Source organism: Bos javanicus, chromosome 26, assembly GCF_032452875.1.
Source record: "Bos javanicus breed banteng chromosome 26, ARS-OSU_banteng_1.0, whole genome shotgun sequence".
In the NCBI taxonomy this organism is placed as follows: Eukaryota; Metazoa; Chordata; class Mammalia; order Artiodactyla; family Bovidae; genus Bos; species Bos javanicus.
Genome location: NC_083893.1, coordinates 13,610,397 through 13,631,612, shown reverse-complemented (window position 1 = coordinate 13,631,612; position 21,216 = coordinate 13,610,397). Strand labels below are relative to the sequence as shown.

At 36.0% G+C, this 21,216-nt stretch overlaps 2 protein-coding genes across 3 annotated transcripts in view; one reads left to right on the top strand and one right to left on the bottom strand.

The window, feature by feature from the left end:
* Positions 1-11,127, top strand: part of CPEB3 (cytoplasmic polyadenylation element binding protein 3) — a 265,126-nt gene extending 253,999 nt beyond the window's left edge. The window contains exon 10 of the mRNA XM_061402801.1: positions 8,510-11,127. Coding sequence (XP_061258785.1) covers positions 8,510-8,632 — 123 coding nt within the window. The 3' untranslated portion in view covers positions 8,633-11,127. The remainder of the gene's footprint in view (positions 1-8,509) is intronic.
* Positions 1-21,216, bottom strand: part of BTAF1 (B-TFIID TATA-box binding protein associated factor 1) — an 87,852-nt gene that overhangs the window by 15,846 nt on the left and 50,790 nt on the right. For both annotated transcript variants that reach the window (XM_061402793.1, XM_061402795.1), the window contains 12 exons: positions 21,091-21,195; positions 19,368-19,517; positions 18,939-19,078; positions 18,145-18,319; positions 16,623-16,826; positions 10,711-11,137; positions 9,264-9,454; positions 7,258-7,411; positions 6,731-6,840; positions 5,175-5,376; positions 3,911-4,059; positions 32-184 (listed from right to left, as the gene is read on the bottom strand). In XM_061402793.1, the coding sequence (XP_061258777.1) occupies positions 32-184; positions 3,911-4,059; positions 5,175-5,376; positions 6,731-6,840; positions 7,258-7,411; positions 9,264-9,454; positions 10,711-11,137; positions 16,623-16,826; positions 18,145-18,319; positions 18,939-19,078; positions 19,368-19,517; positions 21,091-21,195 (2,160 nt within the window). The remainder of the gene's footprint in view (positions 1-31; positions 185-3,910; positions 4,060-5,174; positions 5,377-6,730; positions 6,841-7,257; positions 7,412-9,263; positions 9,455-10,710; positions 11,138-16,622; positions 16,827-18,144; positions 18,320-18,938; positions 19,079-19,367; positions 19,518-21,090; positions 21,196-21,216) is intronic.

Below are 21,216 nucleotides of genomic sequence, written 5' to 3'. Positions count from 1 at the left end.
CAGTATTTGTAAGATAAGTATAAAACTTTACCTGTTGATATTTTCTGAGTTCAGCATTGATTGGTACTGGAATCTTGTAATTTTCTAACTTTTTCCCATCTAACAATTGCTCCAAAAAGTGTCTTTCCTTGGCTTTCAATTGGATTAATTCTTCTGACATATTTGGAGGGTCCGGAATGCCTGCCTAAAATTATTTTTTAAGTGTATTAAAATGATTTGCTACACGCACACACACACGCACACACATATATATGCAAAGAAAAACCAATTCAAAAATAGTATCATTTTAGTGACTGGAAGACAAATATTTAAGACTTCGGTATTAAAAGCACTATATGATGAGATTATTAAATAAGCACATCAAAGCTATTTTAAGAACACAGCTACAACTTATTTTTCCCATACCATGTGTTACTTGATAATGGCAAAATTGTATTGTTTAAGTGGAATGCTGTTACTATAGAGCCTCTTTAGTGTTGATGGTTGCCCAGGGTATTGGTTCTAAAAATGTGGTCTGCAGACCGCTCAGGATTTCTAAGACCTTTTCACAGGGTTACTGACTGCAGCTATTTCATAACAAAGGATAAGACATTGTTTGCTTTTTTCACTGTGTTGACTTTTGCTCTGATGCACAAAAGTAATGGTGGGCAAGACTGCTTTTGCCTCAGAAAGAATCAAGGCGGTGACACCAAGTATGTGAGCAGTCACTATTACTTGCTGCCACGCACCAGCCTTTTTTTAACACAAGCTGGTTTCACTTAAGAATGTCACTGAAGCAGTAAAAATAATTTTATTAAACCTCAACCTTTGAATGGCACATCTTTTTTTAACATTCTGTGCAACAAAATATGAAGTATTCCATAAAGCACTTCTGCTGTATACCATGCATACTGAAATACAAAATATTTAGGAAAAGCACTTGTAAGATTTCTTAAAATTGTGAGTTGACCTAGCTGTTTTTTACAGAACGAGTTTACTTGAATGGACTGACAAACTATGGTTATTCTGACTTGAGTATCTGGCAGATTATTTTCTTTAAAAAATTTGGTCACTTCAAGGAAAATGAGTGGCACAACTTGTTGTCAGTGATAAAATGCAAGCTGTCAAAAGCAACTTAGCACTGCAGGTGCTTCCCAATATTTAAAAATTTTCTGTTGGTGATACTAATGAGTCTTTTTTGTTACTATATGCTGATATGAATCAACCTTTAAAAGACTTACATAATTCAGTGAGCCAGTGTTCTCCAGATGACCAATGCATGTTACAAAGCGTGTATCTGTAAAAGGTCTATTCAAAAGTCTAATGGATTTATTCTTTAAATGAATTAATAAATCTTTTTCCACTTTTCACTTTTAATTTCTACTACAGAAAATATAAACAAAAATTCTTTGGGGTCTTTAATATTTAAGAGTGTAAAGAGGTACAGAGACCAAAAAGTTTGAGAACTACTGCCCTATGATTAAGAAATTAGTTCCCCAACCAGGGATCGAACCTGTCCCGTCTGCAGTGAAAGCTCGGACCACCAGGGAATTCCCTCAAAAGGGTTTAGAATTAACAACTTAATCAAGATAGAAGCTAACATTTTAACACATTCAATATCCTAATGATAACTATCAAAACAAGGCCTTTCTGCACAGTGCTTTACATGCAAGTAACAAATCTTCAGACATTTATCCTCATGGACCTTTTAATAAATAACAACCAGATATAAGGCCGTACTTCCCGGGCAGCACTATGGGTAAAGAACCTGCCTGCCAGTGCAGGAGAAATGAGAGATGCAAGTTTGATCCCGGGTTGGGAAGATCCCCTGGAATAAGAAATGGCAACCCACTCCAGTATTCTTGCCTGGAGAATCCCATGGACAGGGAAGCCTGGCGGGCTACAGTCCATAGGACCACAAAGAGTTGGACATGACTAAAGTGACTCAGCATAAGGCCATACAATGAGGTACATTTCCTAACAATGATTAGGATTCATAAATATTGTACAGTGCCAGGAACTCTTCCATTGATATCTTCCTCCCTCCAATTCCTATAAAAGCAGCAAGAGTTACTAACAGTGCAAGGAATAAAAGCTTCTATCCAACCCACTGCTTGATAGTCCTAGAATCCTTGAAAGAAAAGTACATGATTCTTCTTATGAAAATATAACAGTGAATCAAGATAAAGTGGAATAGCAATTAACCTGCATGACATTCTTGTTTCTACTGCTGTGTCTTCAAATTCACAGCATCTAATCTGTCATTAATCCTATCCAGTGTGTTTTTACTTGTAATTGTATCTTTCAACTCAAGAAGTTCAATGTGGGTTGTTCTTATTCTTCCATTTCACTCTTTATTACACTCATGCTTTCCCTCTACCTTCTTGAACATATGGAGCATATTTTAATGACCTTGTATACTAATTCTATTATCTGGGTCATTTCAGGGTCTGCTTCTATTGACTGACTTTTCTCCTGGGTAACTTCTTTTTTCTTCCTCTGGCCACACCACATGGCTAGTGGGATCTCAGTTTCCCACCTAGGGATTGAACCCTGGTCATGGCACTGAAAGCCTAGAATCCTAACCACTAGGCCACTAGGGAATTCCTTCTGGTTAATTTTTTGATGTGTGCTAAATATCCTAAGTTTTATGCTGTTAGGTGCTGAACTCTTGGGGGTTAAATATTTTAGTTTTTTTAATTTTTTCTGGGATGTAGTTAAATATCTGAAACCAATCCAATCCTTTAAGGCTTGCTTTTTTTAGGCTTTGCTAATGTGGGTTCAAATCTTCTTGCAAGGGTTAATTTGGCCCCATTACTCAGGCAGTGTACTTCTGAAGACTGTACTCAGTACCCTATGGTAAGTCCTTTGACTCAGCTTTTTTTTTTTTTTAAACCAGATATAGTCAAACTCTTCCCCCTGCCGAGAGACTGTTCCAAAGTATTATGCTCATACTTTTCTAGTAGAAATATAAAATGGTACAGTTTTCTGGGAAAACAATTTGATAGTTTCTTAAGAAGTTAAACATCATATGACCCAGTAATTCCATTCCTAAATGTGTGCTCCAAAGAAAGAAAAGCAGGGACTTCCCTGGTGGTCCACTGGTTAAGAATCTGCACTTCCACTGAAGGGCGCACGGGTTTGATCCCTGGTCAGGGAACTAAGATCCCATGTGCCTCACAGAGAAATCAAAAAGAGAAGGGGGAAAAAAAAAAGCTTACACCCAAATACTTTATAAGTGCATGCTCACAGCAGCATTACTCATAATAGCCAAATGTCCATCAACTGATGAATGGATAAACAAAATGTGGTATTCTAGTGTATTATCTGGCCTAAAAAGGAACTACTGGACACATACTACAGAATGGGCGAAATGCATATATACTTATTTCTTGAATTACAAAAATCCCATAAAAATATATTAAGTGGCTAAGTGACAGGGTCCTGGCTTTTCTCTTGCTTCAAGCCACTTCTATTTCCTCCATTGGCCACATATATTATTTCTGTCCCGTAAGTATACTCCAAAATTGTTCAACTTCAGCCTTGCATTCTGCTTTCTCCATAATCCAACAAGCATATCGTTTGCTTTTTACACTTTCAGTTACCATCTCTCAAATTTACCTTTCATGTAAACTCCAGAACAGTATCTTAGATATTACTGGGATACTCAGGAACACAATTTATTTCTAGAATAGCATCTAGAAATCTAGCATCACCTAAAGAATTATTCTTTTATGAACCATAGTTTTATTTAAAACAGTGTTAAAGAAAATTACCTATTAAAACATAAAAGTCTTAACACTTTAAATGTAAACATATTCAACATCTTTTAAAAAACTTGTTCTTTAAAATGTGTTCTTTAAAAGGTGTTACAATTATCATGAAGTTATTGAAAACATTAAGTTCATAAACCAAGTTATCATCAACTTACCTCAAGTGGCATGAGTCTAATTAGTGTTGCAAAGCACTGTGTAGCCATGAATCTTACGCTGTCCGTCTGATCACTCATCCTTCCCAACACAGGCACAACTAAGAGTACAATGTATGGAACGATTCCAACATCCAGTTGTTCCATGACACCTGAGGAAGTTACTAAGGAAATTTCTAACTGGTTCCAGGGTAGCTGTTTTCATAAACAAACCGATATACCAAGACTGGGACTTCTAAGACAGTTCCACTTTGCTTCCCTGTATTATGAGGGACTGACTATCCCTCAAGGTCTGATTCAATTATAACAGCATTTATACAGGGTTACTCTTTTGTAAAAACTATGTAACTTTCTCAAGATTAAGAAGATGATTTTTTTCATCTGAGGAATGCTGGAGGAAATCTTTACTAAGATTTTTTTCCATAGAGGAATTCCTACAAGTTTCTAGAACTCACATATCAAAATAAATTGATTTACATTGCAAGCAAGGGAGCACAACTAAGTGTCAAAAATTAATTCCAATTTCCCCACCAGGATCCTAACAACCCTGAGCTGGAGACAGCAGGTCCAAAGAGTTCAATCCCATAATCTTTAGCATTTCTTTAGCTAGAGTTTCTACTGGTTTGCTCTCTATCCATCTTTCTTGCTCTTAGACCAAAATATCTTTTAGGTATTTTGAGTTAAACAATGTTCATGGATGTCATACCCTTGGTAAAAAGCTTGTCTGTATATTTCTAGTTAATTAATCATTTTGCCAGACAATCAATGAACAAAGCAAACATAGTAAATTTATAAGCATCTGATTAATACTGGGTTGGCCAAAAAAAGTAGCATAGCATCATATAGAAAAAGCCAAATGCACTTTTTTAGCAAACCTCATATTTAAAAACATACTGACTATAAATTTTTTGCTTATAAAAAGATCTCAAAATTAACAGTAATTCTTCAATTTTTTGTGTGAATATTATAATAAAATGTAAATACAGGTATAATGTAATGCAATAAAAATAACACTTCAAAATAAAATGTAAAAAAGTAGTTTTCTTTTTTGGAACAAGGCAGGTTGTGTGCACATTTGTTTTTGGTGCTGGGTTTTTTTTGGCTTGTTCTCCTCCCACCCCCCAATCCTGACACGGCTTGCTCAGCAGTGAAAGTGTGGAGTCCTAACCACTGGACTGCCCTGTATATATCTGAATAAATTTTATTTTAGTCACTCTTAAATAAAGCAAATATAATTTGAGTAGTTTGTCAAAGTGAAAAAGGATACAGGCAAGAGCTTCAATTGCACCCTCCTGTTTGATATTGTCATCAATTGCTCCCAGCCATGGAAGAACCTTCTCCAAAAATATATTCATTGTTTCCATGGTAGCTATTTTGCTCATGACACCCACACAACGAGCAGCCATGTGCCTCACTGCAGTGCTGGGGTACTGAAGGCACATGTAAAGATGAGGCAAATGCAGTACCAACTAAAAACAAAAAGACAAGTCAGAAGACTCAATAGGGAATCTCATGTTTAAACTATAATGGCCCTTACTCAGAGGTTCTCAATATTCCAAGCAATGCTAAATCCAAGAATTATCTCCAGTTACCTTAAAACATTGTCAGAACATACTCAATAAAAATTTAATCTAAATCTACATTATTATAATGCTTTTAAAAAGAAGAGATGGATGCAGAACTTCTCCCCTATTGAATATTCTCTTAAGCATCAGGGAACACTCAATACTTTCCAAAATTCGCAGGGAACACATCAAAGGCACTTGCACGATTCTCCTACTGAGGCTGGGAAAATGACACTGCACATCATCAGCCCCCTCCAAATCTAGCTTAGGTTTAAGTACATACTTTGTATTCCCTGGGTTGGGTGATCCTGATTTTGCTCTAGGCACCATACTCTGGTAGTTATTTTCCACTTTAACTTCCTGGCTTTCCATATGCAATATAATCACAAGAGCACGACATATCCCATTATTAAATGTCTGATGCACAGAAGCCAGGATTAATGTTGATGAGAGTCAGGTACTTGCTCAACAAACTAGCCTTACAGTTCAACTGAATGCATCCTGTTTGATCACGGAGGGTGAGCACTTACAGATGAATTCTGTCCTTCTTTACTAAATTCCCAAAATTTAACAAGTAAAAGAATATGCTTTGTTACTATATAAACAGAAGAATTTCCCTCTACTCTCTCCTATATGAATAGAGAATTGACGCTAGCACCCTTTATGATGTTATAAATTGCAAAGCTTCCTATTACAGTTACATGGAAAGAATAATATCAATACTTTATTCAGTGGAAAAACCAGATAATTAATTCTCTGGTCTATGTTCCTCCTCCCTCTATTCTAATTTTTTGGTGACAGAGATTTTAATAGTTAAAAAATAAACCCATGTTCTATCTTTGCCACTGACTAGTTTCATCTCAGAGAGGTAAGTTCCTCCTACCATTACATTTATCTAGGGAAGAGATTTTATCACCTGGATTCTTCTGTTCCTGAACTATATTATTAAGATGGTACAGATGAACAGGGATGCAGCTTTCTTTTGTGTTTGCAGCTGGCTTCAGGTCATCAGAGCCCTGTTCCTACTGCCCTGTATTCTAAGCTCTCAGAGTGGGTTTTCTTTCATGCACCCAGCTCTGCCTCAAAGCCTGGAAGAGTTAAGTTGTCAGGAAAAGAAGGAATCTAGTTATAGCATCTAAAAGAAAATGAAATCATAAGGGATGACATCGTAGTTGCACTTTTCATTCAAGCCTTAAGTCTTTCTAATAAGACTACTCAATTTATTAGGAAAAAAACTACACTTGCATTAGTTAGTTACCAGGGGATGAAGCTCAGAATCCATCGACACTGCTGCTGTTTCAAAAACTTGCAGAGAATTCACCAGTTCTTGGGCAGGGCCATCTCCCTTTTCCAAGAGGGACTTTCCATCTATTAAGATACATTGATTTAAGTGCATATTACCTTACAAATAGTTTTTCAAAATCCAGAGCTTACAAAAAGTCTTAGCACCCCCCAGCTACTGTGGGAGAATCTCTTTTGCTTTATAATGTAAAATGAAATACAACACCCTTAATTTAACTGCTGAGGTGCTACTCCTAAAGAACTAAAGAAGCTTAATATAATGATCCATTTCAAACCTCTTTCTAAATACATAACAGGAAAAGTAAAAAGCAAGAAAAGTATACAAAATGACATGAAAATCAATGTTTTTACCAACCTTCTATTTAAAAACTTACCAGCTGGCCTGGGATAAACAGGCACAGGCACTGTTATTTTATAAAGACATATGTAATAGATGTACACTGAAATCTGTTTAAATCTCAACTCGGAAAAATATGTACACACCAAAATTATGTATGTCGATTGTATTCCTCAGTGGGCCAACCATCGCATCCCAGAGATGTGGCAACTTCACTGCCATTTCACCACCAAAATGCTTCACTATAGTTGTCAAGGCAAACTCAGCTCCTCTCCGTTGTACCAAGTAAGGCTTCTGGGCCTAAAAATTAAATGTTAGGTGAAAACAAGATTTCAGAAAAAAGTATAATGCTTTCAAAATGTTATTAAGAGAATTTAAAAATCGGTGTTAAGAATTCAGTGTTACCAATTACTGGACATGTTATAACTATAAAACACCTCTCAATAAATTTACATAGGCATAAAATCCTGAGCTAGATTTTTACATCCAAAATAAAATACTTTTCGGGGGCTGGAGAAAAGAAATAGAAGAATACGTGCTGTTTCTAGAGATAGTCCTAAGTGACATGTTTTTTTCTTCTTCTATCTGAAAGAAACTTACCATGACCTGCCCTTATTTATATTTGCTTAAGGGATAGCATGGCTTCCCTGATAGCTCAGTTGGTGAAGAATCTGCCTGCAATGCAGGAGACGCTGGTTTGATTCCTGGGTCAGGAAGATTCCGTGGAGAAGGGATATGCTGCCCACTCCAGTATTCTTGGGCTTCCCCTGTGACTCAGCTGGTATAGAATCTCCCTGCAATGCGGGAGACCTGGATTTGATCCCTGGGTTGGGAAGATCCCCTGAAGAAGGGAAAGACTACGCACTTCAGTATTCTGGCCTGGAGAATTCCATGTATTGTATAGTCCATGAGGAGGTTGCAAAGAGTCGAACATGACTGAGTGAATTTCACTTTCAAGGGATAGAATATAAGCATCTGTTTAATAAGATTAATATAACCTCATACTTAGCAGTAATTTCATTAATAATTAAATACAAAAAAAGTCCCCCCAGAAAGATACAATTATATTTTTAAGTGAAGGAACTATGCAAATCATCAAAGTATACATTTTTTATTAAAATTAACATGAGAATAATATAGTTAGTGAAAAAGTCTTCATTCACAGACTATTTTAAAAGGAATATAGACAATAAGATTTTGGTTTAAAAAAACAAAATAGGCCTATACTTTACAGAAATATATTAAGCACATGTCTTTTAGCACTGATAGTGTATTGCTCAACTCAGGAAAGTTCCTATGTCTTGCAACCAGTAGAGCTACCTAGAGAATTCCATTGTTAAAAATGTGACTGTAAGATTTTTTCAAAACCAGTTAAAAAACATTTTTCTTTTTTTTCAGCCACACAGCAGTGTGAGATCTCAGTTCCCTGACCAAGGATCAAACCTGCACTGGAAGCATGCAGTCTTAACCACTGGACCGCCAGGAAGTGCCACCAGGGAAGTCCCACCAAGCTTTTTTTAAATTGTCTTTAAAAACTATACTGTAGAACAAGTAGATCAATGAAATAGAATAGAAAGCCCAAGGAGATCCTCACATATAGGAAAGCAGGGTATATAACAGAGGAGCATTCATCACCAACTAGGGACGAAAACACTCAGTGGTGGGATAAATGGTTGTTCCTATGGGCAAATAAATTTAGATCCCTACCTCACATCACACAATTAATAAAATTCAAGTTGACTAAAAGGTAACAAGTTATTTGACATTATAAACGTATCCTCTGAATATCAACAGTAATTCCCTAACACTGATAAGACTGAGAAAAGTTAGCTTTCACTATTACTTAACATCTCCATAGTCACTGTTACAGGAGTGAATTAGTTCATATTTATGAATGACTTATACACCCACTATGGAGAGGGTTTCTTGCTAGGAAGATAATCAGGAAACTAAATTGGTAAAAATAAGAAGCTTGAGAAATTTGAAGTTTGTAGTTTTTCTGAACTCTGTTGCTGGAGTACTCCAAAAAGTTATTAGCCCCAGTTCATTCACTTAAAAATATAATTCTAGAAGCTGATATGACAATTTAGCTCTCAATCTGTAAGAAATTTTGTTTTAAAATCAGAGTATTCAAAGAAGAAAAACTATTTACCTCATCAAGTTCAACAAGGAGGTTTCCACTACCTCCTGCAGGAAGATCTGCTATTTGAGCTTTGACGGCTTTGGGGGTAGGACCTCGCCTACTTGTGATAGCAAAAGCAGCTTTCTGATGCCGATAGAGTGTAATTATACCCCGGTGCTTGGTGACAGTATGATGCATTCCATCTTTTTCAGAGTTGGATCCTATTAAGGAAAAAAGTCAAATAATCCTTAAACCATAATACATGTGACCAAATGTTTCCTGCTCCAAAAGATACAACACATTTTAAAATTGTCTTTTAAGCCTCAATTTTTATAGGCCAATGATATTTTCTCTAGACAATGAAATGATCACAAAAATCAGTAATTTGCAACATTAAGTTAAACATTTTGATATCTGCATAGGACCATATTTAATACAACCAAGGTTGCAGAATCCTCTTGACAACCAGAAATATCTAATGCAAGGCTGACTGTACCTCCTTCTGTTAAAAGTACATTAATTCTTTAAAAATGAGTTCATTTCCAGGCATAAAAAAACACATTAAAAAATACTGCAAGTAACTTCTCTTTAAAAAAAAAAGTCTATGCTGCTGCTAAGTCACTTGAGTCTTGTCCAACTCTGTGCGACCCCATAGACGGCAGCCCACCAGGCTCCCCGTCCCTGGGATTCTCCAGGCAAAAATACTGGAGTGGATTGCCACTTCCTTCTCCAATGCATGAAAGTGAAAAGTGAAAGTGAAGTCGCTCAAGTCATTTCTGACTCTTAGCCACCCCATGGACTGCAGCCTACCAGGCTCCTCTGTCCATAGGATTTTCTAGGCAAGAGTACTGGAGTGGGGTGCCAATGCCTTCTCCGAGTAACCATGAATTCAGAAATACCAACCAATGCAAAATATTGTTGCCTCAACTAGCCCTCAGGGAGGGGGATGGGAGGAAATTAGGACTAAGGCACGTGACAAAACATTGGTCCTTGAGACTAGACTACAAAGAGCAGTTACTACTTTACATATAAATTTTCTGGAGGAAAACAGAAAAGCTGTTTAAACACTATTTGATAACAGAGTCCACTTATCTCATAAGACATGTACTACATTAGAGAAAACAATTTTATAAAAAGAACTTTCAATCACCATTGGATGCAGTTAGTTTTCAAGCCCTGTTAACAGTAAACCCTATAATGATGATCTTGAAAGAGAAGTTAAGGGTTAATACCTGTCTTATAGGATTTAGTCATCTTAAATGTGAGAACTTAAAGTCCTCAAAGATATCAGGTCTTTTATAAAAAACTTATGAGTTAAGAGGGCTGTGATTTTATTAGCAATAAGTGCAAATTCTCTCAAAATGGTAAAAATCTCCAACATAAACTGGATTTTGCTTAAATTATACCTGTAGATAACTGTAAACAAACTTAAATGGTTAATTCTTTCTGTACCCCAAATACAGGTTTAGATATATACCTTTAGAATTTTCCTGGCCACTTTGTGTTGGTACTGGACATGTGACAGAAGGAGTTAGATACGGGTCCACACAAAGTGAGCTACAGAGATTTTTAATAATTTTTGAATTGGGACAGGGAGTCCTTGTTGTGCACTGCTGAAGTAGTTTGGCCATCCATTGAGCTGCGTAGTTCTGCACTAGCGTATTCTCTTCTTTTTTAATTGTCTCCATTAATGGTTTTATAATAGGATTTAACTTCTCTGGCAGTTGCTGCAAGCTCACAACTGCACATGCAGCAAAAGTATGCACTCTCAACTGCAACACTTGCCACTCCTGGTTGGTCTCTGTAACTGTCATTTGGACCTGCTGTCGTTTACTATCTAACTGCTGTAATACTTGAGGATTTAAATTGAAGGATGATGTGACTTCATTAAAAACAGTAGTGACCTATTAAAGAGAGAAATCAAGAATCATTAATGACATAAACCCCAAGTAGCCTCTAAACTCTTAAAGGGAAGACAGCAGCTTTCTGTTTCAATTGTAAATTCTACAATAACTAGTACATTTTAGTATTCAGTAAACTAAATGTCTGAAACCTTCCAAGTAAACTTTATTTTAATCTGACTTAACATTGTATTACACTTTTTTAAGAAAGACACAATCTCTTCAGAGACTTCTTATATTTAGTAAGTTTGAGTGAAAAATCAACACATAATACCCACATAGTACTTTGGTGAAATAACGCTGTGAGCAAATATAAATCAATTCTTTGAGAATGGTATAACAGTTAATTCTTTAATTACCAAGAACTGCTTGAAGCTATGACTGTGGCATCAGACTACTTTACAAGCTCCATTAAAAGACTGTTCATTGTATCTTTTTAAAACAACTTAATGAGATGTAACTCACATACAGTACACTCAAAGTGTACAGTTCAATGGTTTTTACTATATTCAGAATTGTACAATCATCACCACAATTTTAGAACATTTTCATCATCTCCAAAATGAAACTCAATACCTATTAGTAGTAACACCTCATTTCCTCCATCCTATGTAACCACTTATCTACATTCTATCTTCACAGATTTGCCTATTCTGGACATTTTCATATAAACTAATGTATAATCTGTTATGACCAGATTCTTTCATTTAGCATCTTTAAAGGTTCACTGATGTTTTAGCATGTATAATTACTTCATTCCTTTTTTTGGCTAAATAATATTATACTACATGGATATACCATATTGCATTCTTCCATTCATTAGCTGATGAATGGTTGGGTTGGTTCCACCTTAGTTAATATTACAAATAATGTTGCTAAGAACATTTATGTAAAAAATTTTGTGTGCACTTGTTTTTTAAATTACCATTTAAAGATAGTATGATGGCTTGCTGCTGCTGCTGCTAAGTCGCTTCAGTCGTGTCTTACTCTGTGCAACCCCATAGACGGCAGCCCACCAGGCTCTGCCATCCCTGGGATTCTCCAGGCAAGAACACTGGAGTGGGTTGCCATTTCCTTCTCCAGTGCATGAAAGTGAAAAGTGAAAGGGAAGTCGCTCAGTCGTGTCCGACTCTTAGCGACCCCAGGACTACAGTCTACCAGGCTCCTCCATCCATGGGATTTTCCAGGCAAGAGTACTGGAGTGGGGTGCCACTGCCTTCTCCGAGTATGATGGCTTACATAACAAAAATAGTCTTCTTGTTTGATAAATAACTGGAATCATAAAAAGGCTCTATAAATAGACCCAATCTGATCAACGTTGGTCAGAAAAGTCTGTAACATTAAAGAACCTATCTTTTTAAAAATGGATAACCCAATTTTTCAGACTTAGAAATGATCAACTTTCTTATGGGCAAGACTGATAATGCCAGACTTTTATTATGAGAAGCACAACAGACACACAGATAAGATCTTCTTTTATCACTAAAACTATGAAAAACTTTAAGATCTTTTATCACTATAAAATATGAAAGACTTTAAATTGAGCTTTATCTGCTTGATCGTGTCTGTTCTCTACAAAGAAACATGATCATTATACCACTTCTAGCTTATATTCTCCACTTTGCTTTGTCTGTTTTATGTGTTCAAGCTCTGCATAAGATTATTTGAAACAGGGTTTCACTACTAAAAGTTTAAAACACTGTCCTAAATACACTATGCTTCTGTCAATGTTCAATGATTATAGGCAGCTTAGGTAAAGCTTTCCAATTTCCATTTATTCATTCAGTCAACGAATATTTAATGAGTGATACTAAAACATGAGTAAAACCAATGTCTTTATACACTCAAAAAAATGTGGAGACTAATGTGGGAGACACACAGGTAAACAAAGACAATACAGCATGAAACTAAGGTAAGTGCAAGTTGCTGTGGGAGCCCAAGGGCAGCTTACCTCTTCTCAGATGACAAAAGCAATGAAAGCTTGTTAGAGGCAGTAACACTTATGCTAGGTTTTTAAACAATAGTTAAGTCTGGAGTTATGAGGACATCTTGGAAAAAAGAGCTGAGGTAGTGAGTGGAAGTCGAGGCACTGTTCAAGGAACTGATAGCAGTCATCATGGCTTAAGCACAGGGCTTAGATGAAAGAACGTCAAGAAATGAACTTGGGATGAGCATACAGGGTTGAGGGTAGGGAATTTCTGGCAAAGGGAAGAGGAGTTCAGACATGGAAGAGAGAATAAGTGAAGCAAAGAAAGTGAACATGGGTGGTGTACTTTTGCAAGAGCAAAACTAACTAGGCTTAAGTGGAGGAAGTTTGAGAAATAATGAGAAAAGAGATGGGGAGTTTAGAGGTGGTGTTGAAAGAAAGGAAAAAACCAAAATCAAGGAAAAAGAAAATAATGTTTTTAAGTAGGGGAGAGATGTGTTCAGAATGGCACTAAGAACTTCACTCGTCTGGCACAGCAGGCAGGGTGAAATGAACCAGAGACTGCCTGGAGCCTGAGAGATGAGTCAGGACCTAGTCATAAAATACTAAGGCCTTTGACTGGGTTGCAGTGATGGAAACAGAGAAAGAACAAACACATGAAACTTTCTGAAAGGAAATGTTAACAAGATTTGAGACTGTGGATAAAAAGGGCTATTTTCTGTTAAAAAATAAATTCCAGTTTTGGTGGTGTTAAGTTTGAAATGACAGTGAGATATCCAAACAAAAATGCCTAACTGAAGAACATAAAAGATCAAGAGAAGACAGTACAGCCCATGGATAAGAACTAAATTATGCGAACAGTGAGAGACAAAGCCTGTATCTGGCAGGTAAGAGAAAAATAGGAATGCAAAGAAAGATACAAAGAACAACTCTTAGCCAGGGCCAAGATTAATCTTTTAAAACTGTTCTTCCCTCAAATATGCTCTTCTGGAGACTCTGATATCCTAGGTTAAAACCACTGGACTAAGGAAGTTGATGAAACAGAACAGTAGTTCCACTAGGGACTAAGAGATCTGAATAAGAAAAGCTTTAAAAGGCCATGTAATAGCTGTAAAAAAAAATCTTGTCAGAAACACTAAAAAGGGACCCCAGACCTTAAAGAAAATTTGAGATTTTATTCTAAGAAAGCAAAACATGGGGAAGGGGAGGCAAAAAGGAGAAATTATATAAAAACAATAAAGAAGACTGGAGCAATTTTAGCTTTTTCTCACAGGTGAAAGAAACCAAAAACAATTTCAACTATACTGTGTGTGTTTTTTTTTTTTTTAAATAAGAAAGGGGGATAAGAAATGAAATATGCTCCTTCACAGGATTAACTCAAGTAAAGTAGCTGAACTTCTGATTCTATAACTCAGGAAGAACTCTTTCACACTACCTAACCTCAAAGACTTACTAAATACAAAGATACAGCAATGCAAACACTGCTGCTGGCATACAGAGAGACAAACAGAATGAACAAATAGAGCCCAGATACAGAACCACACATCCATTTCAAATAATTTTTGACAAAGGAAACAAAACAATACAATGGAAAAAGGAAAATCTTTTCAATAAATGACAATGAAAAAATTAGGTATCTATATGAAACAATGCAGTCTCTATTTAGCACTATACATAAACGTAAATATGGATGATTAAACATTAAAACTACAATGCTTTAGAAGAAAATGTGTGTGAATACCTTCGTCACTTGGAAATAAGAAAAGGTACCTTAGATCACAGAACACAATAACAGTAAAAGAAAACAACTGATAAATGAGACTTCATCAAACTTAAAAATACCTGCTCATTCAAAGACAAAGCAAGCCTCATATTGGGAGAAAATGTTCTGAAAGCATCTATATGATAAGGATTGGTATCCAAAATATATAAAAAAAACTCCCAACTCAATAATAAAAAGAGAACCTAATTAAAAATAGACAAGAGCTGAAAACACATTTTGGAAAGGAAGATTAACAAATGGTGAATAAGACACAAAAAAGTTTTACACTTATTAGTCATCAAGGAAATGCCAAGTTAAAACCACAATGCCACTGTCACACAACCACCAGAAAGGCAAAAATTACAAGGAGTGACCATCACCAACTGTTGGTGATGATGTGGAGCAACCAAAACTCTCATATATTGCTGATTAGAAGGTAAAATGATACAGCCACTTTTGGGAAACTGCAATTGTTTATAAAACTAAATAAACATCTCAGCCTATGACCCAGCAATGCCACTATGTATTTATCCAAGAGAGATGAAAACATGTCTTAAAAACTTATACAAAAATGTTTACAGCAGCTCTGTTCACAACAGCTGAAAACTTGGAGCAGCCCAAGTGTTCATCAGGAGAAGGGCTTACACTTACTTTGGCATGTTTATACAATGCAAGAAAACTCAGCAATACAAAAGAATGAACTACTGATACATGTAACATCACAGATGATTTTAAAAAATATCATGCTGAAAAAGATCCTTACATTGAACAGCACAGAGTGTATGGTTCCATTTATATGAAATTCAAGAACAGGCAAAAGTAATCTATGATGCATGAGAAACCAGAACTAGGGTTCTCTGAGGGCAGGAGATTGACTGGGAAGTGGGTATGGCACTGGCTGTATCTTGACAGAGGTTTGGGTTTCAAAGGTATACATTTCTGTTAAAATTCATCATATATTCCATTGAAGATTTGTACAATTCATAGAATATAAGTTTTACCTCAAAGAAAGAGCAAATAACCGTAAAAACTAAATTTTAGTTAATGACACAAGAAAGAGCAAAAAAAAGGGAAAACCCTGAATTTTAGTTGAGGTGTACTGATAGCTGTCTGCGACTTATTTAGAAATACATAAAAAATATGGATTAATGGTTGCGTATTGCAATTAATACATATATGATAAAGCAAATTTAGTAAGGTGTTAACTGGAATCTAGTTGGTAGGTGTATGAATATTAATTGTATATTTCTCTTATGTTTGAATGTTTTCACTGTAAGTTAGGAAGGGGGAGGAGAAATACTCAGAAACATTTTTTCCCCCATACTCTGCCAGTCTTAGGCAAAACTGAGAAATGACAAAAGGCAACAGCTTTTGCTAATAAAGGTGTATTGGTTTGTCAAAGCTGAGATTTTTTTTTTTCAAAAAATCCCTTCCCCATTCTCTTGTTTGAAGAAAAGTCAATACAATGAAATAACCTTTCCAAAGGGAATTTAATTCCATTAAAATTTCCACCTAATTACTCTTACTTTATTCTGAATATATGATAGGCTGCTGCTAAGTCGCTTCAGTCATGTCCGACTCTGTGCGACCCCATAGACGGCAGCCCACCAGGCTCCGCCGTCCCTGGGATTCTCCAGGCAAGAACACTGGAGTGGGTTGCCATTTCCTTCTCCAATATGATAGGCTACCAAGCCACAAATAGATTCAACAAATTAAGTGTTTTTGTGGTAAACATGACATTGACAAATTTCTTATCTTATTTCATGCTCTAAAATTAAGAAAGTCACTTCTTTACTCACCAGGTCATTAGCTTGATCAATTGTAAAAACGTTGTTGTTTACTCTATTACCAACTTCAATATGTGCATCAGCTAATGATGAAATAAGCTGTTTACACTCATTTTGCATTCGTGTAAATGGAATGGCAATTTCATCATAATACAAATGTTCTGAAAGGGTATCAAGCAAACGTGGCTGCACAGCTAGGGTAACAGCTCTACACTCCTAAAATGTAACAGACAACAAATATTCAGGGCCAATACGTAAATGTAATTCTAGAAATGCATAATCTTCACTTGCAAACTACCAAGTCTAAATTTCTATTGTTTTTGAATCTATATTCTGTTATCTCCCAGAACATAGTTAGTTTCACAGAGAAAAGGTAACACACCCAAACTACTCTAAAATTTTAATATGAATGACTACAGAACATGCACATGGAACTATTACAATTCCATTAAATTTTCCACCTAATTACTCTTACTTTATTCTGAATTTATTCCAAGACAGATTTAAAAATATACAACTGTAAAAAGAAATCAGTCAGAAAAGAACACTTAGCATGCACTAAAAAATGTTATTTAAAAACTCATTAGATTTCTTAACAATTGAACCCATAGTTTCACATGCCATACTGTAGAAATGGATATATAATTTAAAAGCTACTCACCTGCCCCCAAATTTAACTAACCCTTCCCACTCTCTCTGGTTGTTGCCTGCCCCAACCAGAGGGGGAATGACCTCAGTGGTGAGCCATGAGGGATTCTGTGGGATCTGGGTGATCAGCCTGGGCTTCACAGAGTAAGTCCAGAGAAGCTCTGTGAGGGTCCAGAAACCGAACTGTCAACACTTGCTGCTGAGTCTGAGAGGCACAAAAACACAGCATCACTGCCTCTCCAGCACACCACGTCCTGCCTAAAAACAGATGAGCCTTGCTTCTTTCCAGAGGCAAAGCTGGGGTTTCAGCTGCAATAGAGCATGGCTCAATTACTTTTAGACACAGCTTTGACAAACTGTTAAGAGGCAGTAACAAGCAACTCTCACAGCAAGTGCAGACAGTTAAATTTCCAGAATTCCAGTCAATGGAATAAACAAAGCCAGCAGGAAGTTTCTTTGATTTACAGAAGCAAGTCTTACACAAAATCAATACATCTTACTAGAAGTTAAAAATTAAAGGGGCTGCAAGGGAATGGTTTATTTGGAAATGCAAAGATTTGGGTTTAAATGTGCTGATTTTATTCTTCCTGTGACCAAAAATCTGCCCTTGCTACTACTCATACAAATGGACTTCTAGCTCTCAAAGCCTCTTATGTTTTGTAGTTCTCAGGTACAAAACGGGGGGTTCTAAGAAAAAAGGCTAGGGTTAAAGGCAAATGAGAGAGAAACAATGTTTCAGTATAACTTGGAATACTTTTCTATAAATGTTCAATTTTTTTAACAGAAAATTTTCACTTTTCTGTTTGTAAAATACAATGAAAATCATCCTAATAGCTAATGGAACCTAGTTTAGGTTGTCTTCATTTATTTGGGGGCAAAATCTTACCTTCTGTAAAGCAGCCCATTCACAGATTACCAAAGCTACACTAATTCTCTGTAAGGCAGATTTGGAGTTCAAATGGAAGAGTAGTAACTGGCCAAGGGATTCTGCTGGTTTAATTTCTTGGGTTACCACATTTACACTTGGATCACAAATACAGCAACAAAGGGCTCCTAACAGCCTAAGAGGGAGAAAAAAAGAAGTTACTATAAAAATTACTTTATAAAATTATAAAATTACTTTATATAATTATAAAATTACTTTATAAAAAAGTTTCCCCTACTGAAGCTATAACTTTTCCCAGGGAAGACTTAACTCCTATCTTATCTTCATAAAAAAAAAATACAAATCCTTGGAGAAGGAAGTGGCAAACCACTCCAAGTATTTTTGCCCGGGAAATCCCATGGACAGAGGAGCCTGGAGGGCAACAGCTCATGGGGTCACAAAGAGTCGAACATGACTTAGCAACTAAAACAACAAAACAAACAAAGGAGATTTTCAGACCTGAAAACACAGTTATGTGGCCTAGCTGTTCAAATTTTGTTGTGGACTGTGCAACTGTTTGGCTGCCTTCCCAAACAAATTTTAGTATCTGCCATTTAAGATGACTTCACCTAAGCTTAAATATTAAAGTATATGTGCACCAAAAATTACAAATCTTAGTTTTAAAACTTCAAAAGAATGAAAAATGTTTTCTTACTTTTTAATTTTTTTCTTACTCTAGTATGATGGAGGAAGGATTGACAGACACATGGGAGGAATCTTTTGGTTAAATGACTTTTGGATTTATGTATACTCACTTGGCGGCCATCATTCTGGCCCGCATAACAACAAAGTCCCTGGTGGTGGGGTCTTCCATGACGGTGTCTGCACCTGCAATGTACTCCTGAAGCACTTTACTCTGGCTTTGGCCCTGGCGCACCTTACCACCTGTTTTTTCCTAAGTGAATAAGAGAGGAAAATAATAATTAAAGATTTACCATTAAAATTTAACAGACAACATAAAAAATAATCTCATTTGTTATAATTCCACTAGAACACAGTTCTTTCACAAAACTTTAATGGATAAAAATTACTATGCATTTTATCAAGGTGCCAATAAAATAATTTTTCCTTCTGTTACAATAATAATATCACACTTACAATAAAGCAATACAGATTTCTTAACAGTTACTGTATTAAAAATTATAAGTTGAACATACAAATACATTATGTTCCTCTACACTTACTTTGGCTCTAGCTTTTACTTCCAGCAACATATTTAAATCAATAGGTAAATGAGAAGGCTGCATCATTAAGCAAAGCCATGCAGCCATCCATGGACAAGCAGCCGCTACCACATACTGAACTGAAGCCTTGCTCAACAATTCCATCCAAACCTGCAGAATGAGAAGGGAACAAGAAAATGAAATTTTTCTAGCAAGGCCTAATAAAACCTAATACTTTTAGTGATACTGAATTGAAAAAAAAAAGTAGGAAATAGCACAAAAATTAATTTTAAAATTCAACATATAGGCTTACTTTGAAATACTGTTTTAGGGTAGATAAGTTTGTATACTAAAAAAAAGTAATACAAAAGAAAGTTTTTTAAAAAAGAATACAAAGTGTTTTCCTCAGTATTTTATGAAAATCATTTTTTAAAATACCCATAAAAAAGTTATCAAAATTTCAGTAAATATCTGGAATCCTTTCTTTGTATCATAAAGCTCTACTGCATTCCTATATTCAATACATGCTTCAATATAAAACAGCTCCTGCTAAATTTAGAGAATACCCTTAGTATATGCTAGAGTAATATCCTAGTAATATCCAATATATTGGAGTAATGAAAGTTACTCAATTGTGTCCAACTCTTTGTGACCCCATGGACTTTACAGTCCATGGAATTCTCCAGGCTAAAATACTGGAGCGGGTAGCCTTTCCCTTCTCCAGGGGATCTTCCCAACCCAGGGACAGAACTCAGGTCTCCCACATTGCAGGCGAATTCTTTACCAGCTGAGCCACAAAGGAAGCCCAAGAATACTGGAGTGGGTAGCCTATCCGTTCTTCAGGAGATTTTCCCGACCCAGGAATCAAACCGGGGTCTGCTGCATTGCAGGTGGATTCTTTACCAACTGAGCTATGAGGGAAGCCATATCACAGTAATATACTAGAGTAATATCCTAGTATAAATTAAAAACAATGTGAATCCTGATTCATGATCTTACTCAATAAAGCACTTAAGAAAATAATTTTATTTATTTATTTATTTATGGTCGTGCTGGGTCCTTGGTGCTGCAGGGGCTTCTCACTGCAGTGGCTTCTCTTGTTGCAGAGCAGGGCTCTAGAGCACTCAGGCACTTTTCTTGATGCCTAACATTAAATGGGCTAGGGCCAGCATGTAGAAACACCACCAATGTTAACCCACAGCTGTTAACAATGAGCCACTTCAAAGGCCAGTGATTCAAGACTACGTTAACAGATATTAAAGGTACAACAGTGCCATTTCCTCCCATAAATGTTATTAAACATATCAAGTGGCTATTCTTTATAGGTTCCAACACATACGACCAATATTCCTAAATAAAAGGAAAAAGTACAAGTCTAAATTATGACAACAGACTCTATATATTACCAATAAATCTCAAAAGATACTCTTTAGGACAGATAAACATCCTGATAGAAAGCAAAATAAATGATGGAAAAAAGTTGTCTTTTCTTCATTTTTTATTTTCTGTATTGAGGCTATGAAGAAAGTGCTTAAAACACCTGCCTAATGTGTCACACAACTAACCAGGACTTAACCATTATAATCCATAAAAAGTCTATTTCCTTGATCTCCAGACTATTAAAATGTCTTGGATGATTTCTAACTTCTTAAATCCCTGATCAATAACTGTACAGAATTATGAAAAAAATTTTTACATCTACCAAGGTACTGGGAAAAGGAGTACAGATATATTCACCACATACCTTGTGAATGAGGTCCAGAATTTCCTGGCTGCTTTCTAAAACACAAAACTGAAATATGTGTCGAAGCATATCAGGAAGGATAGGTGTAAGCCAAGATGAAGAGTTCTAAAAAAAAGAAAAATCAAA